This window comes from Narcine bancroftii, chromosome 4 (genome assembly GCF_036971445.1).
Source record: "Narcine bancroftii isolate sNarBan1 chromosome 4, sNarBan1.hap1, whole genome shotgun sequence".
Classification (NCBI taxonomy): domain Eukaryota; kingdom Metazoa; phylum Chordata; class Chondrichthyes; order Torpediniformes; family Narcinidae; genus Narcine; species Narcine bancroftii.
In genome coordinates, this window is record NC_091472.1 from 256,590,842 (window position 1) to 256,615,778 (window position 24,937).

General features: G+C 40.4%; 1 protein-coding gene across 11 annotated transcripts in view; it reads left to right on the forward strand.

Moving 5' to 3' along the window:
• LOC138761894 (myc box-dependent-interacting protein 1-like) overlaps positions 1-24,937 on the forward strand; it is a 190,970-nt gene that overhangs the window by 59,679 nt on the left and 106,354 nt on the right. Inside the window, exon 2 of one of the 11 annotated variants that reach the window (XM_069934811.1) lies at positions 10,390-10,579. The exons of the other annotated variants lie outside the window; for them this stretch is intronic. Within the exon in view, the coding sequence (XP_069790912.1) occupies positions 10,499-10,579 (81 nt within the window). The 5' untranslated portion in view covers positions 10,390-10,498. The remainder of the gene's footprint in view (positions 1-10,389; positions 10,580-24,937) is intronic. 11 annotated transcript variants of the gene reach the window in all.

The following is a 24,937-nucleotide window of genomic DNA, read 5'->3' on the forward strand; positions in this document are numbered from 1 at the left end:
CTAATCAGCTTGCCTTTTTCTCCTGTGCCCTCCCCCTCCCCCTTTAACTCTTTCTTTGGCTTGGCTTCGCGGACGAAGATTTATGGAGGGGTATGTCCACGTCTGCTGCAGGTTCATTGGTGACTGACAAGTCCGATGCGGGACAGGCAGACGCGGTTGCAAGGGAAAATTGGTTGGTTGGGGTTGGGTGTTGGGTTTTTCCTCTGTCTTTTGTCATTGAGGTGGGCTCTGCGGTCTTCTTCAAAGGAGGTTGCTGCCCGCCGAACAGTGAGGCGCCAAGATGCACGGTTGGAGGCGATATCAGCCCACTGGTGGTGGTCAATGTGGCAGGCACCAAGAGATTTCTTTAAGCAGTCCTTGTACCTCTTCTTTGGTGCACCTCTGTCTCGGAGGCCAGTGGAGAGCTCGCCATATAACACGATCTTGGGAAGGCGATGGTCCTCCTTCTGTAGACGTGACCCACCCAGCGCAGTTGGGTCTTCAGCAGCATGGTTTTGATGCTTGCGGACTCTGCCAGCTCGAGTACTTCGATGTTGGTGATGAAGTCATTCCAATGAATGACTTTAACTAGTTATTCCAGTTCCTACTTCCCTTCTCCATTTATCATCCATCTCCCACCCCCCCTCCCCACTTCCACCTTTTGTTCAGACATCTTTCATGTTCCCCCCCCCACATCTTCACCTTTGCTACATAAAGGCACTGTTTGACCTGCTGTGAATATTTTGGATTCCAGTATGTGTATTCATAGCCATTAGTAGTTTTTAAAACATTTAGTTGCAGCACTTACAGGCCCTTCTGTGATGTGAGCCCATGCTGAAAAATAAACAGAACATGCAGGTCCTGGGGAGAATGTTCAAACTAATTAGAGACAGTGCTGGATTTGAAACTGGATCACCAATGCTGTTATCTTTCTTTGGCTTGGCTTCGCGGACGAAGATTTATGGAGGGGGTAAAAGTCCACGTCAGCTGCAGGCTCGTTTGTGGCTGACAAGTCCGATGCGGGACAGGCAGACACGGTTGCAGCGGCTGCAGGGGAAAATTGGTTGGTTGGGGTTGGGTTTTTCCTCCTTTGTCTTTTGTCAGTGAGGTGGGCTCTGCGGTCTTTTTCAAAGGAGGTTGCTGCCCGCCAAACTGTGAGGCGCCAAGATGCACGGTTTGAGGCGATATCAGCCCACTGGCGGTGGTCAATGTGGCAGGCACCAAGAGATTTCTTTAGGCAGTCCTTGTACCTTTTCTTTGGTGCACCTCTGTCACGGTGGCCAGTGGAGAGCTCGCCATATAACACGATCTTGGGAAGGCGATGGTCCTCCATTCTGGAGACGTGACCCACCCAGCGCAGCTGGATCTTCAGCAGCGTGGACTTGATGCTGTCGACCTCTGCCATCTTGAATACTTCGACGTTATGGATGAAAGCGCTCCAATGGATGTTGAGGATGGAGTGGAGTGTGCTGGTGGAAGCGTTCTAGGAGCCATAGGAGATGCCGGTAGAGGACCCATGATTCGGAGCCGAACAGGAGTGTGGGTATGACAACGGCTCTGTATACGCTTATCTTTGTGAGGTTTTTCAGTTGGTTGTTTTTCCAGACTCTTGTGTAGTCTTCCAAAGGCGCTATTTGCCTTGGCGAGTCTGTTGTCTATCTCATTGTCGATCCTTGCATCTGATGAAATGGTGCAGCCGAGATAGGTAAACTGGTTGACCGTTTTGAGTTTTGTGTGCCCGATGGAGATGTGGGGGGGCTGGTAGTCATGGTGGGGAGCTGGCTGATGGAGGACCTCAGTTTTCTTCAGGCTGACTTCCAGGCCAAACATTTTGGCAGTTTCCGCAAAGCAGGACGTCAAGCGCTGAAGAGCTGGCTCTGATTGGGCAACTACAGCGGCATCGTCTGCAAAGAGTAGTTCACGGACAAGTTGCTCTTGTGTCTTGGTCTGAGCTTGCAGGCGCCTCAGATTGAAGAGACTGCCATCCATGTGGTACCGGATGTAAACAGCGTCTTCATTGTTGAGGTCTTTCATGGCTTGGTTCAGCATCACGCTGAAGAAGATTGAAAAGAGGGTTGGTGCGAGAACGCAGCCTTGCTTCACGCCATTGTTAATGGAGAAGGGTTCAGAGAGCTCATTGCTGTATCTGACCCGACCTTGTTGGGATGCAAACCATGCCACACTCCACTCGCCTTCCAAGATTGTTCTGAATCACCAGGAAATTTATTTTCAGGTGCTCGTGCAAATAAAATTTGGGCAGAGGATGGGGGGGGAAATCAATTTTGTAAAACTTTCTCTCATTTGAGAGGACTCCTTTTAACCTAATGCTAAAAAATTATGAAATGAAATAATTTGCATCAATTAGATCATGCATGAGGGAGCATTCTGAGTGTGGTTGGACTGATAAGCAAGCAATCATTACATATTTGGGATATGATTATACACAGTCAGAGGACCACGTCCATTTTTATGCAACACATGGAAATATCTGATGGTCTTAATATGCAAAAAAAATTACTGGAATTATTTCAGATTTATTGTCAGAGTACATAAATGACATCACTTACAATCCTAAGATATCTTTTTTCTGGCAGACAGGGCAGAATTAGTACTAATTGGTAGTGCGAAAATAAACTACACAGTGTAAACATGCAAACAAATAAAAACTGAACAGATAACAATTGTAAACAGACTGCAATAACAGAGAACAGAAAGAAAATCAATGAAATGCACAAGTAAGAGTCCTTAAATGAGTCTGACTTTGCATTGAGGATTCTGATGGTGGAGGGGTAGCAGCTCTTTCTGAACCTAGTGGTACGAGTCATGTGGCATCTATACCTCTTCCCTAATGGCAGTAGCGAGAACTGAGCTTGTGCTGGTGGTGTGGATCCTTTAATTACTACTGCCCTCAAACAACAGTGTTCCCTGTAGATATACTCAATAGTGGGGAGGGTTTTGCCTGTGATGTTCTGGGCTGTGTCCACTAGCTTTTGTTGGGCTTTGTGCTCGGGGGTATTGGCGTTCCCATACCAGACTGCGATGCAGCCAGTCAACACACTTTTCACCATACCCCTGTAGAAATTTATCAGGGTTTCTTGTGTCATACCAAACCTCCGCAAACTTCTGAGGAAGTCGAGACGCTGATGTGCTTTCTTCACTTTGTCGCTGGTATGTTGGGTCCAGGAAAGATCCTCTGAGATAGTGACTCCCAATAACCTAAATTTGCTCCCCCTCTCAACCTCTGATTTTCCCCCAATGATCACTCGATTGTATACCTCTGGCTTTCCTTTCTTGAAGCCAACTAACCATGGGTGGCACGGTTGATGTAGTGGTTAGTGCAATGCCTTTACATCGCCAGTGAGACTGGGGTTCAAGTTCCCCACTGTCTAAGGAGTTTGTAAGTTCTCCCCATGTCTGTGTGCATTTTCTCCTGATGCTCTTATTTCCTCCCATTGTTTGAAACATTGGGTGGCATGGACTTGTGGGCCGAAATGGCCTGTTACTGTGCTGTGTCTGAATTTTTTTTTAAAAAAAGCTAAATTCAACATTCAGCTCCTTGGTTTTGGTGACATTGAGTGCAAATTTGTTGTTGGTGCACCATTCAGCCAAGTTTTCAATCTCTGTCCCTTATGCTGATTCATCCCCAGCCCCTGTATAACCCACTACAGTGGTAATGTCATCAAATTTGCAGATGGTGTTATTGTTGTACCAAATGACACAGTTGAAGGTGTAAAGCAGGTGGAGCAGGGGGCTAGGAACACAGCCCTGTGGTGCTCCGGTACTGATGGAGATTGTGGAGAAGTTCTTGTTAGTCTTCACTGATTGTGGTCTGGAGGTGAGGAAATCCATGATCCAATTGCACAGTGGGGTGTTGACTCCCAGGACTTGGAGTTTGTTGATCAGTTTTGAGGGGATGATGGTGTTAAGTGCTGAACTGTACTCAATAAAGAGCCTCCCGATGCATGCATCTTTGCTGCCCAGGTATTGAAGGGCTTTATGTAGAGGCAGTGAGATGGCATCCACTGTAGATCTGTTTCTACGATGGGGGAACTGGAATGGATCCATGTCACTGCTCCGATAGGAGCTGATCTGCTTCATCACCAGCCTTTCAAAACACTTCATCACTCTTGATACAAGTGCTACTGGTTGATAGTTGTTAAGGCAGGTTGCTACACTCTTGAACACTGGGATGTTTAGTCCCTATTTGAAACAGGTTGATATCACGTCCTGATGAAATAAGATATTGAAGATATCTGTGAATACCTTGGTAAGTTGGTCAGCTCAGATGTTTAATAGTCGGCCAAGTACTCCATCAGGGCTGGATGCTTTCCTTGAATTCACTCTCCTGAAGGTTGTATGCATGTCATCCTCCGATATGGACAGGATGGGATCATCAGGGGACATGGGGGTGCAGTTACTGTCATCAAATCAGGCATAGAAGGCATTGAATTCCTCTGGGAGAGAAGCTTTGCTGCCTGTTACTTGATCAGATTGGTTTTGTAACAGGTAATGGCATTTAGTCCCTGCCACTGCTATTGGGTATCCCTTGTTTTCATTTTCATCCAGAATCTCCACTTCACCTGGGAGAAAGTTTTTCGCAGATCATACCTGTTTCTGCTGTACTGATCTGGGTTTCTGGACTTAAATGCCTGCACTCTGGCTCTCAGCAGGTTCCACATTTCATTGTTCATCCGGGGCTTCTGGTTGGGGAAAACCCTAAATGATTTGGTGGTGTTTTGATAAAGTGTGTGACAGCCTCAGTGTACTCATTTAGATTCTCAGCAGAATCCTTGATCACCACCTAATCTGCTGACTCAAAGTCCAGTTACTGTTCTTCAACCTCCTGTGACACCTTCTAGCTATCCTGATCTCCAGATTCTCTCTCTTTAGGCTTTCTATGAAAGCAGAAGGAGCACAGCCAGGTAATCAGACTTTCCAAAGGGTGGTCTCAGGAAAGAACGGTAGGCCTTCCTAATCTTGGTGAGGCAGTGATAAAGTGTGCTGGGACCTCTGATACAGTAGGTTATATACTGATGGTAGTTAGGCAGGGTTTTCTTGACCCAGACTTGGTTAACGTTGCCAACTGAGATTTGTAGTGCATTGGGCTGGGACATCTCTTGTTTACTGACCACATGATGAAGCTCTGCAAGCTCCTGCTTGTAATTGGGAGGGTTGTAAACTTCAGTGAGAATCACTGATGAGAACTCTTGGGGTAGATAGAAGGGTCTCCATTTAATCGAGATTTGCTCTAAGGCAGTAGAGCAGGAGGTTGACATAACTCTAATGTTCGTGCACCACCCAGTATCAATGAAAAAGCACATATGCCTCCTCCCTTTTCCAGAATTTGAGTTCCAATCCAGTCTATGGATGGTGAAACCATCTGGTTGGATAGCAGCGTCCGGTTGATCCTCTGTTAGCCAGGTCTTGGTGCAGCAAACAACTGAAATTTGTTTCTGGTAGAGTAGCCTTGCCCTCAGATCGTTAATTTTATTCTCCAGTGACTGAACATTTGCTAGTAAAGTGGATGGTTGGGGAAGTCTCAGACCCCTTCACTTTAGCCTTGTTTGAATCCTGGCCCTCACTTCTCATTTCCAACCTCAACCTTGGTGGTGGCCTGTCCCTTAAGGCCTCTGCCTTGCTGTTGTTTCTGAAGCAGCTGTTACCCAGGAGATTTGAAGATGGCTAACTGTTTAGCAGCTGTTCACTCATAAACAAAAAATGCATGCAGCAGATTGTAATGAAAGCAGCTCGGAAGGATGCATATTTTAAAGGTTTAGGTAATGAGTATTTTAAAGATTTTTGTCACAGGGTTCTGCAGCCTGCAGAAAGTTGCCATTAAGTCACCAGCACCATTTGGCTAGAAGTATAGTTCCTGAGTTTGGGGGTGGGGGAGAAACTTGTTGGTAGACTGGAGCAACTGATACTTGGAGCAGAGGATGAGATAGGATCAGAGGTATTCAAAGTTGTAAAAGATGCAGAGCAGATGGAGAAAAATTCCAGTGATTGAGTGGTCTCTGCTGCCTTTCCAAAGAAATTCATGTATTATTTTCAAGTTTTGAAAGATAAATTCTGGTACTTGAATGGGCAATGATTGAAACAAATATTGTCTTCATGGAAAAATATTCATTTTAATACAATTCACTCATCCTATTAACATTATTGGTAAATCTTTCCATCTTTCCAAATCCTCTTCCAATTTTTTAACAATGGCAAATAATTTAGTTTAAACAAATTACTTGTATTTCTACTAATTTTAATTCCTAAGTATTTAATTGCTTAATTTTGCCATTTAAATTTTGTCAATCTTTTACATTGAATGTAATCCATATCCACCATAGACATTTCTTCACTTTTATTAGCATTCACTTTATAACCCAATACTAATGCATACTCTTTAATCTCTCACTCAACTTAAATAAGATTTTTCTGGTCTTGTTAAATATATTATAACATCAGCAAATAAACCAATTTTGTTTTTTATTACCTACTTCAAATCTTTTAATTTTGTTATCAATTCTAATTCTTCCGATGGTTCAATCGCTAATGCAAACAAAAAGGGTGATAATGGACAACCTTGTCTAGATGTTTCAAGCAAAAGGGGTTGTGAGATTTGTTTATTCATATCCACATTTGCTTTTGATTGATCATATAATGCCTTGATCCACTTTATAAAAGTATTTTGAATCCCAAAAGCATCAAGTGTATCAAATAAAAAATCCCATCCCATTGGAAAGGTAAGATGTCAAGAATTGGTTTAGAAAAATTAAAGTGGAAATTTGATCAGGATGGACTAAGACGAGCAAATTTTAAGAATTATTTTAAAGCAGCTTAATTGAGGTTTTTGTCCTGTTATCAACGGGATGAAAAACCAGCTTGGATTCAAATAGAAATGAATAAAATTGGTTAAACTATTCTGCAGTTAATTTTGTATAAATGGAATAGTGAGTCATTTAAAGGAACTAAAGATTTTTCCTGTATTGAAACATATTTTAAACATGTGGAATAGAATTCATATTGAGAGAGGAATTAAAAATTTACCAAAAATGTTGTTAAAATAAAATCAATTTCCTTTTGTTTTGAATAATTCTTTATTTGATCATTGGTATAGTAAAGGTATACAGAAAATAAAAGATTGTTTCTTAGGATTTTTTTCTTAACTTTTGATCAATTAAAAATAAATAGAATATATAATAGTACAATTTTTGCATATTATCAATTAAAAATGTATTTGAAAAAATGATTGGGAGCAGATTTGAGACTCCCTAAACAAAGTCAATTTGAAGATATATTAAGATACATTTGTTAAGTAATTTATTACTCATGTGTATATAAAATTATAGAGACTGTAAAGAAAAATGATTTATATAAATCAAAAATCTGATGGGAGAAAGATTTAAATATACAAATTCAGGAGGAGGTTTGGTCAAAACTATGTTATGAAAGTGTTACGAATACAGTATAGATTTCAAATGGTTCAATATAATTTCCTTCAATTGTATTATACTCCACACAAGTTAAATGGACTTGATTTATTATTCAAATAAGTATTTTCGATGTGCAAAGAAATAGGGACTTTTTTGCATTCCGTGTAGTCTTGTGAAAAAGTGGGAAGGATTTAGAATGAACTGAGTTTTTTTAAACTTTATTTAAGATTTTATAACATGAATAACATATAGGATTACATTTTAAAAAAAAAATTAAGAATAAAATAATAAAATTACAATACAATATCAGTAATCTAAATAAACTATACCCTCCCCAATAATTATTACGCATTGATAACCCAACTCAAATTAGTCCAACCCCCCTTCCCCCCCAAATAAAGGGTGAAGAATTAATAAAGTTAATAATATATGTGAGAAAAAACCCCACAAAACAAAAACATAACCAATTAAAATACTAACAAAAAGAAAAGTAATTAATACTAAGATATCAGACTTAAAAAAACATATTTAAATCAAACTTAAATGCATATATTTAACAAACGGAGTTAAGATGAAACATACAAGAGTAAACTGAGTTTATTATGAGGCAAATTATGAAGATAAAGATACCAAAGGATCCAAGAATATTTTTACTTGGACATATTTATGAAAAGGATATAAAATTGTAGTATTTAAGTATTACAATATTGTAATTGTAATATTTAAGTATTACAATAGCATCTGCAAAGAAATGTCCAGCGATATCATGGAAAGATGATGGAGAAATGTTATTTAAGTAGATGGTATAATGAGAAAACTGACAAAAGGCAAAGGAGGAAAAACCCAACACCCAACCCCAACCAACCAATTTTCCCCTGCAGCCGCTGCAACCGTGTCTGCCTGCCCCGCATCGGACTTGTCAGCCACAAACGAGCCTGCAGCTGACGTGGACTTTTACCCCCTCCATAAATCTTCGTCCGCGAAGCCAAGCCAAAGATAATGAGATGCAAAATTGCATGCCTTAAGAAAAAATTATGTATAGGTTAAGGAATTGAGTTGAACATTTTCATAGTATTTGGAAACCTGTATGGATTTTATGGATAATTTTCTATCCACCTCTTCCATCTTATCCACTCTTAATTAGTAATTTTTAATAACAATTAATGATTGTATGCGCTAATATTATTGTATTAAATAGTGTTTCCTTTTTCTTTTGGGTGGGGGGGATGGGGAGAGAAATGTTTTTAAGTATCATTGGGCTATGGATATTTGATTAATGTTTTATTCACTTTTTCCCTGTAATTATGCAAACAATTAAATAATTAAAAAAAAAAGTCTATGCTGGATGAAAGTGTTTGCAGAAGTCACAAATCATGAGTGGTTGAGATCTGGAATATTCTGCAAAGGAATAGAGCAGATTCAATTATGCCAATTCTTATAAGAATAGAGTATGGTTAAAAGTAAAACTACATTGATCTGTAGAACAAACTGTGAATGCAGTTCTCTCTGTAAACTTGTGTGATTTGGCGTGGTTGACCTAGGGTGTTGATATGAATTTTACCTGAGACTGAGAGTTGACCCAGTAGACGGTAAGAATTCTCATGCTTAACAAGCAAATTTTAATTGACTTAACTCGTGGAATTCTCCTCAGCTTGGTTGTTAAGACTCTGTCCTTAAATTGTTGTGGCTGAGAAAGCAAAGTTTCAGATATTAAGAAAATTAACTGCATGCAATACTATGAATTTGTGGAAGCTGCCCAAAACCATTAAATCATGTGAATGTTACAGGATGTGGTAATGCAGCACTTTAACTATCTGCAGTGGTTTGCAGTTCATATGCAACCCTTTATGTCGAATCAGCTCAGCTTGTATAAGTTGTAGATAAGTCCATCTATACTTTGCATCTTATCACAACCAGGCATGTTAATTGCCTTGTGTGATTCCAAACCCCAGATAAGTAAATGGGGGCACTGGAGCACAACAAGAGCCACTGCCTCATTCCATTCACCTTTGTTCATTCCTGATTTACAGGACTCTTGAGTTTTGCTTTTTTTTAAGCTGTGAGACCATGTAGGTTTCTTCTAGTTGCTTTTCTTTCCTCTAACTAAAGATGTGTGGTTTGAGAAGTTGATGCTGGAGTGTGGGAGAATAAAATGGGATGAGTGTAATGGATGTAGCTTTGTGCAGTGGAACAATGGCTGTATTACTCTGTATAATTAGAACAGATGTCAGCTTGTAGAATGTCTAAAGGAGGTGGTGGAGGGTAGGGCTACCAGCTCCTATCTTGCTATCATTCTAATGGAGCCCGGTTATTTTGGTTGCATCATTGTGTAATGTGGTAACTGCTATGCATTGGACCGAAAGTCAATACAGCGATCATTAAATGGCAGAGATCATTGGGGTTTCCTTTTCTTCTATTGATGACATTTACCGGGAATGTTTCTTAAATAGGGTTTAAAGCAAGGGTGGCCAACATTTTAATTTTTAATTTAGACATGCAGCACGACAACAGGCCATTTTGGCTCAGTAGTATATACTGGGAATGTAGGTTAATTGGGCGGCACAGATTCGTGGGCTGAAATGGCCTGTTACTGTGCTCTATGTCGAAATTAAAAGGTTGGTCATCCCTTGTTTATAGAATTATTGAGGACCCTTTCCTTCCAGCACTCAGTATCTTTGACCCATAACCATCAAGGAAGTGGAGGAGCATCAAAATTGGGGCTGCCAGGCTGGGAAATAGCTTTTTCTTTCAGGGTGTGAGATTGCACAGTATTCTTTAACTGAGTAAATCATTAAGATATTTATTTTAAATTGTTCCTTTATGTACATGTGTGAATAGGTGCTGTGTGTTCTGGAGAATTGCTGTTTTGTCTGGTTGTACAGGTATATATGTGTAGACTTAAACTTGAAAAGGGATGGGCTTGGGTAGAATTTCAGATCCTGGCATGTAAAGGCACTGCTACCATCATGGAGCTGTTGTATTTTAGGGAATTGAGTTTTCTTTGCTGAGATCTGCAAGGCTAGAGGAAAAAATGGTGGAAAGCTCTGGAACGGGTGGATAGGTTTTAACTTGGGCCAGTATATTCAAAAGTGGCCATGAAGAGGACTCATCTGTTCATAAACTCGACAGAAGATGAGAGATTGACCAATAGTGTGTTGGAGCAATTGCATCTGAAGGTAACTAAAGTTTGTCGATTCTTGGCAATAAAATTGATTTTAAAAAAAAAACCTGTTAATGGGTAGCATTGATGTGATGGTTCAAAATTCATGTTTTGCCTCAGTATTGTTTGAATTTGCTGTGTGCATATTGAGAGTACCATAGAATAATTGTGAGCATTTAGAATTGTAAAAACCTTTTTTCACTGAAAGCGTTCTACTTCTACAATCCTGCCTCTTTTGGATAGCTGTCACAAAGACTAAATGGCTTGACAAAATTCTGGCTTTGCATTAAATTTGCCTTCATTTATTAAATTTATTTCATCCAATGATGAAGCACTGGAGGAGACCATACATTCCACTTCCACACTGGTTGTTGGGTATAGCCCTACTCCCTGCAATTTCAAATTAACTTTAATAGAAAATTTGACTTGAATCCAAAAAAATTGTGGCTTTATCATTTCATTAGTTTGTCATAGATATTGTACAATATAAATATGCACTAAAATACTCTTTAAATATTTTGAAAAATTTCTATCCATCTAGTTATGTATTGTACACAGTCAAAACAATTAAATTTAATATTAAAATGGCATTAACCACCAATTCCCCACCCTCCCTTCTCTCCCTGCCTGCAGCCTGTGTGGGTTCCTTGCCTTGAGTCACTTACAACCTGACACCTATGTCGTTCAGCCATACAGGACATCACTGGTCAGCTGACATGGTCACTATCCTGTAGGGTCATCTCCTCAGCTTCTCTTTCTCATACAGGGTATTTTCTTGTGCCCTGCGGCAGTCCTCTGCTTCCTCTGTCTGAATCGCTTTGAGGCTACTGCCAAACATGGGTGCTGTCATCTTGGGCTCAGATCTCATGGTTGCAGGATTTTAAAATTAACCACCACCTGCTCCTTTAACAGACCGCTTAAAGCATGTAAGGAATCTATGGCAGTGTAAAGGCCATAACTCTGCTCCTCGTTCTCTGCGGGTCAGAAGCTTCAGCATTGAGATAAATGGTCAATGTTTTGGTTCAGTACTTGGCCTGAAATATTGAATAACCTTTTTTTCTCCATGGATGTTGCTTGACTTGCTGAGTCCATCCAGATTCCAGCAACTGCAGTTCACTCATCGGCTATCTTGGAACCTACAGAACTGGAATGGGATCCAGTCATTCCCTATTCCATCAAAGTGCTGAAGCTAAACCTGGAAATTAGAAGACAACTTGAGAATACAACAATGGTACATAGAAATAAATAAATGTATTCCATTAGAAAAAAAACATATAATTTAAGAAATAACACCATATTCGAACAAATATGGGAACCATACATGAAATACAATAGAGAAATCCGACCATCAACCTCCACCACCTAAAATGACAGAAGACAACGAAATGAACTGACTCAGTATATAAAAGTAAAAGATAAAAATTTCTTGTTTATTTTATTAAGTGACAACATTGTTTAACGGATTTAATGTATCTTATAAGATTGAACTTTGAATAAATGGGAAGGGAGGGGGAAAAGGGGAGAAAATGACGCTGTATATATTCAAGAGAAAAATGTCTATGTATTTTGGTTAGTATGGTTTATTGTGTGAAAAATAAAAAAAAAATTATAAAAGAATAGCCAAGCTACTTTCTGTGGTTGGAAGCAGTTTTCCTATTTTTGGCACCCCACTGTGCTGTGCCCCTTGCATGCTTTGCAACAGCCTTGTTGAAGGAAAGGAATTTCCATGAACTCTTGTCCATTTATTGATTCCTGTAAAGTTTATAACAGTAGCAGTGTGTAAGAGTACTGGATTGCTACTCATTCTGCCAGCTATCATCTGCAAAAGGCATTGAAGAGAAGATTTCAAAAGTCTAACTTTTGTATGTATGGACTTTGGTGAAAAAATACAAAATAAAAGCTAGAAGCTTAAATTGTGCAACTCATCAAATGAAAGTTCTATAAATAGTTTTCAGTGGCCAACAACTTTGTCAGCTCAATAATGATTCAAATATATTGATTTCAAAGAAAAAATATATAGTGCTTATTGCACAGTTTTCATTTGTTCTACATCTAATGACCTTCAATACAAATTAATTTGGATAGTACAGTTATTATTGGCATTTAGAAAAAAGAGGAATAGAGGGTACTGTGCAAATTCAACAGTTTTGTGAAAGATAAATCATATGAATTGCTTAGACAGTTCAAGGTTGCATGTAGTTTCTATTCCTGAGAATTGCTCTAAAGTTGACTTTTGAAATTTACTAAAATTACTTTAGCAGTGGCAAGAAAGTGTTTCGCAGGCTTGGAAATAAGATGTATATTTAAGTATGGAAAGATGGCAGTCGGAAATTCAGGGCTGTATTCCTTTGGAGAAAGTTGCTTGTAACTTGAGAAATATCTCTTTTGCATAAATTTGGAACCTGTATATGCAAAGGTTAAGGATAAATATGTAAAATAAAATGTACTCCTGGCCTATTAAGACCTACAATAATCATCTATTATTATCACCTAAAAGTCGTGTATCTATAACTATTGCTGGATCCCAGCGTGTGAGCTAATCCTCTGTGCAATCCAGAATAATACTACTTTTTCTACATTTGTTTTTGTATTTTTTTCATAACTATATTTTATATCTATTATATTGGAGTGAAAGGGGGAGGTTTAATGCTGTGTAATTATTGTAATCAAATTTAAGTACTGATTATTAAAATGTATAATTACATGGTTGAAATTTTTTTAAATATTCAAAAATAAAGTTGACTTTCTATTGCTTTGCATTTGTTTTCACTTCATTTAATTGATAATCGCCTACACTATAATACAGAGAATATAGGTGGTATGGCTAGGGTTGTGGTTAGCCCAGCCCATTTGCAGCCACTTGGGTTCAAATCCAGTGCTATCAGCAAGAAGTTTGTACAATTTTCCTTGTGTCTGTGTGTTTCCTCCCAAGTTTTGCAAAGACTTGGGTTAACTGAATGTATTTGAGAAGCACAGGGTCGTGGACTGAGAAAGCCTTCTACTGTGCTGTACTGTTAAAGAGATGAATCTGTTAACCAGGGTAAAGGAAAATCGCCCATTTCTACAGGCTTATTTAGAGTAAAAGTGATTTATCCCATCTTCCCCCCCCCCACCCACCCACCCACCCCCACCAAACACTTTATTCAGGAATCTGCTGTTTATTGCTTTAACTAATTCATGGTTTCAGATCGCATCCTCAAATATCTTTTGCCTTCTATAGATGCTACCTGACCTGCTGAGTTTCTCCAGCATTTTGTGTTGCTGCAGTTTTCTAGCATTTGCAGTTTTGATCATCTCTAGCATAAATCCTTTTCTTTCCTGGTTGGCGAAATGTAACGTGCCACAGGAAAAAAAAAGTGCTCCTATTTTTCGTACTTACCAATAGTATCTTTTACTATTTTGTATTTTGAGTGAAGGTAATAAGTCTGGTCCCAGCACAAACACGGCTTTGCTCGCGTTGTTCATCATCCAACACAGGTGCAAACTTTGTCCTAATCTCAGATAGTATCTGTTCCTCTTGAGGCTGGTCCTATTTTGGGTAGTACCTTCTTGACTGTGTTGAAACCTTCAAAGTAGGCTTCTGCTGTTCATAATTCTTCCTGGCGACAGTCAGTTCTTTGACCATGTCCATGCTGTTGCTCTAACATTTCTGTAAGGAAGAAGTAATTGTACCCGACTATGACATACCAGAAATTTTTCTTGGTTTGACTTCGTGAATGGTGAGATGGCAACTGGTGCTCGATGAGTTTGGGGTAAGGTTGATTGCAACCCTCCAAATGTGATAAGGATGGGAAATTTGGACTCCATTCATTCAGCTATTCAGACTTTTATTGATATTTTTGCTAAATATCTTGAACTCAATCCCCCACTAATGTTGGCTGGTACTCCATGAACTGCCTTGAACACCTTATCTACTACAGGAACCAAGAAAGATCCATGGACTTGCTTCTTCACAATAAGAATCCTGCCAATCACCTTGTTCCCCACCTTCAAGTTTATTATTTTTGCCTAAAGTGTGTCATTTTCCACTTCTAGAGGGAAGAACATCTGCCACCTCTGCCCAGCTCTGCATCAACTCTTGTGCTGTGTTGTAACCTACAACAACATTCTACACTAGTCACAACCTATCCTTGTGTAATCTGTGAACTTGCTGACTCACCCCTCTACATTCTTGTCTAAGTCACTGGTAAAAATCACAGGGCTGGTGTTGCAGATCTTCTGTGACATCATGGGCACCAGACCACTCCATTGAGTACATCTACACGTGGTGGTATCTCAAGGAACACCCCCCCCTCCCCCCCCCCCCCCCCAGCCATTTAGGCCATGTCCTTTCCTCTTGCTACAATCGGGATAAAGGTACAGGAACCTGAAGTCGAGCACTCAGCAGTGCAAGGACTGCTCCTTTCCCTCTGCCATCAGATTACTGAATGAACAATGAACCACAGACACTGCCTGACTTTGACTTGTACTTCAAAAAATTTATTTTAAGGTGGTTTATATGAATGCACTTTGATGCTACTGCATAATGAATTTCTGGGCTTGTTTATGACAAATTCTGATCCTGAGAACCTATTCCTAGGGCCACCACAAGTCTGCCCTCCAGGCAGAGTACACTGTATCTGCTACCACCCTCTACCTCCACTGGGCAAGCTAGTTCCAAATCACATAGCGAGGCTTCCATGGTTCCTATGATTTTCTGAGTGAGCCTTATCACATTGTCTTAGTGAAGTCTATATACTGTCATACCTTTTCTTTGGTAACCTCAAAACTTGGGTTAATGAGACACAATTTGCCACACAAAGCCTTGTTGACCATCCCTGATTAGATTAAGATTGTTTCTCCAAATACTCAAAATTCCAATCCTAAGAATGCTCGCCAACAGTTTGCTCACCACTTGCACAAGATTTGCTGGTTTGGAATTCCCGGGATTATCCCTATTATCTTTATAGGCAATCTGAATTCTGTTATGTTCTGCCTGTGTACAGTCTTCATTGATCAATTCCATAACTGGGAGTAATGGAACATGAGACAGCAGATGCTGGAATCTGGAGCAAAACAGCCTGCTGGAGGAACTCAGTGACTTGCACATCAGTGGAAGAAAGAAAAGAATGGATGGGAATGGAACTAACAAATGGGGGGAGGAGAAAGGTAATAAAAATCATTGCAAGGAGAGAGGGCACCATGTATATGTTCAAGATTGTGGCAAAATACTTAGTACAGGGAGATTTCTTCTGTGAACTTAATGGGTTATTGTGAAAAGCACAATTGAGGGAATAGATTTGCAATTATAAAGATCAATTAACACCAAGCAAGGACAGCATAATAACAAGAGTTCAATGAGAAGCCCAATTGTTGGGGGGGGTGGGGGGGGAACTGTTGGCATGTGCTTTCATACATCGCCCTAATGGGAGGAGGTGGGATACGAGTGTATCCAGGGTGTGATAGGTCTTTCAGTATATTGGATGCCTTTCCTTGGCAATTGGAGATAGTGGATGCAGTCCATGGAGGGGTGGTATTTTTGTAATGTTCTGAGATGTATTCTGTGGATGCTTCCAATTTTGAGCAGATTAGCTCCCATACCATGCTCCAGCAAATGCGTTTTCAATGGTGCACTTCTAATTGTAGAGGTCAAGGGGATGTGCTAAACAGCTCTTCATAAAATTGAGGATTTGGTGAACTTTTTGACTGCCATGTCAACATGGTGGTCCCAGATTAGTTAATTGAAATGTATTTGTAAGAACTTAATTCATTAAGAATCTGCTTTTTCAACTTCAGTGCATTAATGTGGACAGGGATGTGGACTCTTATTAAGTCAATCATCTCTGTAGTATTGACATTGGAAGAGGTAGTTCTCTTGGCACCATGCCAGAAGACTCCATCTTTCCTGTATTTTGTCTCATTTGCTCACTATTGTGCGGTTGCAAATTTGAAAACTATTTCTGAATGGTATTTGTATGAGTGTAGCATGCTACCTGAAATTGGAAAAAAAAATGTGTTCATATTATTGGGCTGCACACTGCCCAGGCAGAATGAAGCATTGTTCCTCTGTTTTACATTGGTCCTCTCTCTGGCAGTGGAGAAGGCCAAACTGGACAGTCATTGTGGGGATGGGAAGGTGAATTCAAGTGGCATGCAACCAGGAGATTGGGGTGGCCATTGTGGACAGAGTACAGGTGCTCAATGAAATATTCCCCAAGTCTTTTGACTTCACTGATATAGAAGCCTCAATGGGAGCCCTGGATACTGATGAGGTTGGAAGAGGTGCATGTGAGGAAATGTGCAGGCATTTTAATCACATGTTCCTGGAGAATGTTGTGTGATTGTATCTGTGTATATAAACTTGACGAGCAGGAAGAACAGCATAATTTGCTGGCTAGATTCATTACTAGGAACATATTTTAAATTTAATGAAATGTTAGTCCTCCCTTCCTTCCAATTTGAGAGACTACAAATGTTCAAAGGATATCCTTCAATTCCGGTCAACTGAGGGCTATGCAGTAAGCAGTTACAAAGACACAATATATTTGTTTTTTTTTATATAGTAAGAAAATTTAGAACCAAGGTCAAGATGATTTTCAACAATTTGGAAAATTATTAAATTACTCTGAGAGTATTGTTTATAATTTTGCTGAGTTCCTGAGATATCATGGGAAGGTGAGTTGGCTGGGCCTATGTTCTCAAATTTAGAAAAAGAGATAGTCCTTAAAATTAAAAACTATAAAAAATAGAAATTTATTGAATTTGCCAAATTAAGTGTAAGTCGCAAGTTTCTTTTGGTTGAGTCCAGAGCTAGAGGCCTGAAGGTGAGGACATAATGAGTTTCTCCTCATTCCAGTTCTTGAGGGTGGCAAATCTTTGCATTTTTGTTTTAACCTTAGACTGATACGGATGTTCTGTTTTTAAAAAAATAATTCTGGAGAAACTCAGCAGGTCAAACAGAATCCTTTATATAGCAAACACAATATATAATCAATGTTTCTGGCTTGAGCCCTTCAAGGTATGGATAAAATGTCAGCAGGTGGCCAAATAAAGTTGGTGGGGGGGTGGTGGAGAGGCATGGTTGCAAAGGCAGGAGTTAATAGGTGGAGAAAGGAGGGAGAGCACAGCAGCAAGCAATGTGGGGGGGGGTGGGGGAGGAAGGGATGGTAGCTGAATAGAGAGGGAAGGGGGGTGGAGAGCTGAGGGAAACAAGACCAAGGGAAGGAATGGGGAGAAAGGGAGAGCTGGTTAGCAGAAAATGGAAAAATCGATGTTAATGCCATCTGGTTGGAGAGTGCCCAGGTGGAAAATCTTTGTGGAATAGTACATGAGGCCATGGATAGACATGTGAGTGTGTTCTATCATTGCATTCAAAAGAAATTAATAGATTTTCTGGATATTGAAGGAATCGGAGAATGTAGTAAAGATGGGGAAAATGGTGTTTGGGTGGATCAGCCATGATTCTAATGGTGGGACATGTTCAGCGGGCTGAATGAGAACAGGATTTATTGACATGAACAAGTCATGAAATTCAGTGTTTTGTGGCAGCACCAAAGTGCAAACATATGACCATCTTTTGACATTACTATAAAAAAATAAAATAATAATGATAACAATAATAGTGAACGAAAAGTAAGGCCGTGTCTTTGGTTCATTGATTATTCAGGAATCTGATGGCTGCGGGGAAGAAACTGTCCTAGTGCCATTGAGCGCTCGTCTTTAGGCTCCTGTACCTTTTCCCTGATGTAGCAGAGTTAAGAGGGTATGGCTTTGGTGGTGGGGGTCTTTGAGGATAGAAGCTACTTTTTTAAAAAAAAACCCACCTTATGTAGATGACCTTGATGGAATGAAGTCTGTTGCCGGTAATGTTGCAGGCCAAGTTAACGACCCTCTGGAGTTTATTCTTGTCCTGGAGTTGGCACCTCCATATCAGGCAGTAATGCAACCAGCCAGAATGCTCTCCATGGTACACCTGCAGAAGTTTGAGTCTTCAGTGACATACCGAATCTCTTCAAACACCTCACAAAGTATAGCTGCTGGTGAGCCTTCTTTAAGAATGCATCAACGTGGAGGTTCCAGGACAGGTCCTCTAAGATGTTGACAGCCAGAAATTTCTCTCCACTACTGAGCTCTGAGGACTGGGTCCTGTTCCCCTGACTTCCTCCTGAAGTCCACAATCATCATCTTGGTTTTGCTGATCTTGAGCACCATTCAACGAGCTGATCTATCTCCTTCCTGTACGCTTCCTCATTACTTTTCATGATTCTGCTGGCAACTGTGGTGTCATCGGCAAACTTGTAGATGGCATTGGAATTGTGCCTGGCCAATCATGGGTATATAACGAGTAGAGCAGTGGGCTAAGCAAGCAACCTTGAGGTGTGTGTGTGTTGATCAGTGAGGAGAAGACGTTGTTTTCAATTAGTATTGACTGTGGCCTTCTAATGAGAAAGTCAAGGATGCAGTTGCAGAGTGGGGTACAGAGGTCTAGAGTTTGTAGCTTCTTGACCAGCATTGAAGGAACAAATGTATGCCAGGCTGAGCTGTATCTATGAAAAGCGATTGAATTGCTGTTTTCAAGGTGATCCAGAGCTGTGCAGAGAACCAGCGATATTGCATCTGCTGTGGAGCAATTGTGGCAATGAACGAATTGTAGTGGGTCCAGGTCTTAAGTGTTAATTCTGGCCATGACCAGAATTGGGGTGTATTGTCATTCATACACTCCACAACCGAAAGCTGACAAGAAGGAACTCAGAAGGTCAGACAGCAACCATGGGTAGAAGTGGCCCCTCTCTGACAGTAGAAAAGGCCAAGGACAGACATGTCATTTTAGGAATGGTTGGAGTTGACACGATTGTCTACAGGAAAGTGAAATTTAGACACTTAAACAGAACATTGTGTTCAGCAAACCAGTCACCCAATCTGTTTTTGTCCATCTTTTCTTCCCTTCCCTGTCTATGGTTTTTCCCTCTGCCTGTCTCTCCACCTACTGTCATGTAACCTTGTTACTTCTGGGGCCCATCTGGGAAACTTCCCCTTTTAATCTTTATTATGTCTATTATGGGTTCTGACTCTACTGACTATTCCATCAGCTGCAATTGCTCCAACTTGAATGCTTTTTCAACCTTTGCTTTAAATATTACATATTTCTATAACAGATTCTGCCTGGCCTGAGCAATTCCAATGTGTTGTTACTATTTCACATTTACAAGATCTGAAGTTTTTGATTTTGTTTCTTCAGGACCCAATTTGGTAATGATGCCTTTACATTGAGCATCAGTTAATTGATGTTTTTGTAAGATGGTCATTGTCCAGCACTTTAATGTGGGATGAATGCCACGTCCCTCTTGGATCTCACTGATTGTCCATGGACTGCCTCACCCGAGCTGTTCAAAGTCTAATTGGAAACTGGATTTGGTGAACTGTCTACCTACTGACGTGGCAGGCAGGCCATTCAAGTTGCTGAAGATGGTTGGCCCCTGGAGACCTCCAGAGAAGCTTTTCAGGCCCAGAATATCGCTGCAGCATATATTCTCTGGAAACTGGGTCATTATTCAAATTAAATATAAAGTTGTTTGACTCATTACTGATCAGTAGAAATCTCACTGCATAGTTTTGCCCAGTAGATAAAATATTCACAGTTACTCGATGCTGTTTTTTAAAATTTTTGCCTTGTATTTGAACCCAGTTATTCTTAATCCTTTGGACTTTTTTATTTCCCGTGAAGTCTATTGAGCAATAATTTAGACCACTTCAACCCTTTGTAAGTAAAGCTGATCTATCTCCCTCCTGTATGCTTCCTCATTACTGTTCATGATTCTGCTGGCAAACGCTACAGGAATCTGGAGCAGCAATCTACTGGAATAACTGGGTAGATTGAGCGGCATCAATAGGGGAAAAAGAATGGACTGTCCTTTTCTCCCATTGGTACTGCTTGATGTGCCAAGTTCCTCCAGCAGATTGCCACTCCACCCCTTTGTTTCATTAGAGAACTCGGTCAGGTTTGATATTTACAAATCCTCACTGACTATTCTCCAGTGAGTTTTGGTGATCTGTGGCAGGTTGATGTGCAGCAAACTTCAGCCATATGTGTAGTGATGTGAATTTTATTGTGTTGCATTGTCCAATAATGCCATGGTTAGTTTTTTTTATGCACTTCATTATTTGTGCAGCATGTGAAATGTGTTAAAAGTCGAGAAACTTTGTGCAGATGGCCATTTGCCCATTACTCCTGTGCCAGCTCTTTTAAGTAGTGTTGCCCCAGAAATTTCCTCATCTTTCAACTGTTGCATCCATCTCTACAATTCTGACAGTACATTAGATATAATGATTCATCATATCATTTGGACCTCAAGAATCTCATTATTTGCTTTTTTGCATTCAACTGTTGGCAATAACGAGGTGTTTATAAAAGAGCCTTGTGGCAGTGAAATCAAATAAAATCTGCCTTTTCACTTTTGTATTATCAACAAAGTGTTGGAGTGTACCAGAGGAGAATATTAGGATTTGCACATTCTAATCTTCTTTTTAAGGTTGCAGAGTTTACACAAATGTCAGTATTTAATGGCATTCTGTGAAACTTGGCAATGTGCTTTTTGGGATTCAGGTGCAATGGTGCACAAACAAAATGCTGGAAATTGAGCAGCTCAGGACATACTTTGTGGAGCTAATATTTCCGATCAATGCTCTTTCACAACTGGAGATGTAGATAATGAGTTTTAAGTTTCAGGAATGGGCTGAGAAAATGAAGGAATTAAGTGATCTTGATCGTACCTCTTAATTTAGAAAGTCTTGCACTGTTTTTCTGAATTGAGATGAATGACAAGGGACGTCATTGTGCGAATATTGGACTCCCAGAGGTGATGGGAGGCTAGTTTACCAGGTTTTGCTTTTCCATGCTTGTGTGAAGCCTTTTACTCGTGATGCACAGTTTGATTTCAATGCCAACCCAAATTTTACTGCTTCACTTTGAGTGGTCATGGGCCAGAGGTTCCCATGAGTTGGTGGAGATGCTGCATTTCTTCAAAGGCTTTGAGAACATTGAGTTTTATCTTTGTTTAAAGCTTTGCGGGAAGTGATTACCAGATGGGCGGTGGGTTTGGGAATCTGGTGTTGGGTGCAATATGGCAGGCTGAGGGTAGCTCTGCCGTTGCTGATGGCATGTTGGCCTGAATGAAGATGCTGGGGGGGGGGGGGGGGGGGGGGGGGGGGGGAAGGAATTATTGAAGACATGACAAACAAGGCTGTATTATTGCCCAACCACTTTTCTCATTTCTTGCAACGCCATCACATCTGGCCTCCAGCAAAGTTTCTGTGTTCTTTGAGTCGGCCTTCAGAACTAAAGAATGATCTCCAGTAAATCTGCTTCAGAATGAAAGTCCAAGCACCAAAGCTTACGGATATGTGGGTGCTGATTCCAAGCTATCAGTGCTTTCATGGATGCATGTAAAAAGACTCGTGCATTTGTAAGGCAAAGTACTTCAACCAATCTGCCTCTGCTACACCACTGTTATGGTACTATCGGTGATAAGATGGGGACCAGGGTTGTCCAGTGACGTTTGTATTTTGTCACTTAGTTAATAAATGAGTTAGGATAGAGACAGTGAGCACGTGCTAAAACTGTAGGGCAGAGCATGGCAGTTGTAAATCTGAAGCCAAAGAATATGGGAATACCCAGCATGTTGGGCAGTATTTGTGGAGAGGGAACTTGAGTTGAGATAAATGAGCTTTCATCAGAACAGTTCTGAATTAAATGGGATCTTGGTTAAAATAGAAAATATTTCTGGCATACTGGATGAAATATCATTCGAGGTGGAAAATGATGGGTGAATGTGAAAGGAGGTGGAGAGCCCGGTCCTTGTTCTGACAGGGAGAAGATGGGTGAGTGCAGAGTTGCAGAGATGGGAGAGATTTGACTCTGGAGTGTAGAAGGTTAAGTTAAGGAAAATGTACGTTGGAATCGGTGTGTAAAGTCTTGTTTTCAGAAGAGAGAGAGAGAAATAAAGTTCTTGCCGAAAACTGTTCTTGTAGGGGCCACACAGTTATTAGTGCAATGCTATTATTGGCATCAGCCACCCAGGTTAGAATCTGCTGCTGTCTGTCTGGAATTTGTACATTCTTCCCATGTCTGTGTGGGTTTCTGGGCGCTCCGGTTTCTTCCTTTCTTTCAAAAATGTTTGCAAGTTGTAGGTTAATTGGGATATTCTTCTGTGTGGGCTGTAAGGGCCTGTAACTGTGCTGTATATTTAAATTTAAAGTTTAAAAAAAACCTGACCAAGTCCATCAGACAGTCTTCAGCACAACATCCTGATGGCTCCTATAGGGTGTTTTCCCAAGACTGAAAACCATTTTCTTTGCCATCAAACACCAGATTCTTCCTGCACAGTTGAAGTTACACTCCCCAACACTCACTGCGTTCTTGAGATGGCTGTGATTAGAATGAGACAATCATCCACTCCTCTGGCATGTGCTTTTGCCAAGATCTGGAAAAGGTTGCAAAAGCTTGCAAGGTTTTTCCCAAGAAGCAGAGTAGCAGAACTCTGTGCTGTTCCCAGGGTGCAAGTCAAGTCACCTAGTACTGCTGGCAGAACATCAATTCAGTGTGAATGCAAATTCTTTGTGGGAAAGGACTACATCTGAAAGTCCTGCTGCTATTGGACAGGTAGCATCCAGAGCAACGACCTCTGAATATATATTGACTTTGATACTAAGATGTGTACTGCTTGAATTGTTTCCTGTATTTTTATGAATTTCTGAAAGAAAATCCTTGCTTCCTTGTGAAGTGTTTCATTTTAGTAGGATAAACCAAGGTAGAACATGCATGTTAAACAGTGGGGCACTGAGGAGTGCAGTAGAACAGAGGGATCTGGGATCTGGGAATACAGATCCATAATTCCCTGAAAGTGGCATCACAGGTAAATAGGGTTGTAAGGAGAGCTTTTGGCACTTTGGTCTTCATAATCAAAGTACAGTATTGAATATAGGAGTTGGGGTGTTTATGGTACAATTGTATAAGATATTGGTGAAGCCAAGTTTGTGCAGTTATGGTCACCCAACTACAGAAAAGATTTCAGTTAGATTGAAAGAATAGAGTGAAGATTTACTAGGATGTTGCCAGGACTTAAGGAACTGAGTTACGGGGAAAAAGATTAAACATGTTAGGTCTTTATTCCCTGGCATGACACAAAATTATGATGGGCATTGATAGAGTAAATGTACGTTCGCTTTATCCATTGAGGTTAGATGAGATACAAACCAGAGAGGATGAAGGGAGAAGAATAGAGGGGGTGCATCACTCACAGTACTGGGAATATGGAATGAGCTGCCAATTGAAGAGGGCTCAATTTTAAAATTAAAAAAAAAATGAGGACAGGTACATGGATGCGAGGGGATGGAATGGGTGCAGGTCAGTGGGATTAGGTAGAATAGAATTAAGTTTGGCACAGACTTGAAGGGCCAAGGTGCCTGTTTGCTGTGCTGTAATGTTCTATGGTTCAAGCACATTACCTTTCAGGGTCTGGACATCATTGGCAAGGCCATCATTTATTTAAATCATATGGTGGAGGAACTCGGCTGGTCTTGCAGTGTCCCTAGGAGGTAAAAATGTATTTCTGACGTTTCAGGCCTGAGCCCTTCAAGGAATCATTTATTCCATTATTTTTTGCCTTTCTGTAACTGACCTTTAAGCAGGTGGTGAGCTGCCAGCAGGAACGTCTGCCAAACTTGTGAAGATACTGCTGCAGTTTGGTTCAGGAGTTTTGTGATTTAGACCAAGCAATGATGAAAGAATGATGCAATTTCCATTATCAAGGTGGTGTATGTGATTTGAAATGGAATCTTCAAGTGTTGGTGTTCTCAACCCCTTGTTTTGTTCTTGGTGCATGTTTGAGCAGTGTTGTTGGAATAGCCTGGGCAAGTAACTGCAATGCACTTTGCAGATGGTATAACCATAGAGGGAATGCATGTTGAATTTAATTGGATTTGTTTTGGATTATGTTGAGCTGCTTGAAGAGTTAGTGCTGCCTAGTTCTGTTGAAGTAGAACACATTTTATTGCTTTCCTACTTTGTGGAAAGGCTTTGCCAGGAGATGGGTCACGAGTCACAAAATAACGAACCTTTGACCTGCTCGTGCACACAGTATTTGTGTGGCTAGTCTCGTTGCTGGGATCTCCAGGATATTGATGGAGGACTTGGTAAAAGCTATTATCTTAGAATGGCAAGCGTAGGTTAGACTGTCACTAAGCAACAAGACTAACACCTCGTTTGCATTCACACTTCACTCTGGAGCACAAGAAGAGCATGAGTGGCCCCTGTTATCCAACTACTCATACACAGGTAGTTATTTTTATTCAGACTTTGTTGCGATGGAAACTGTTAGCAAATTTGTTTATCTTAGAA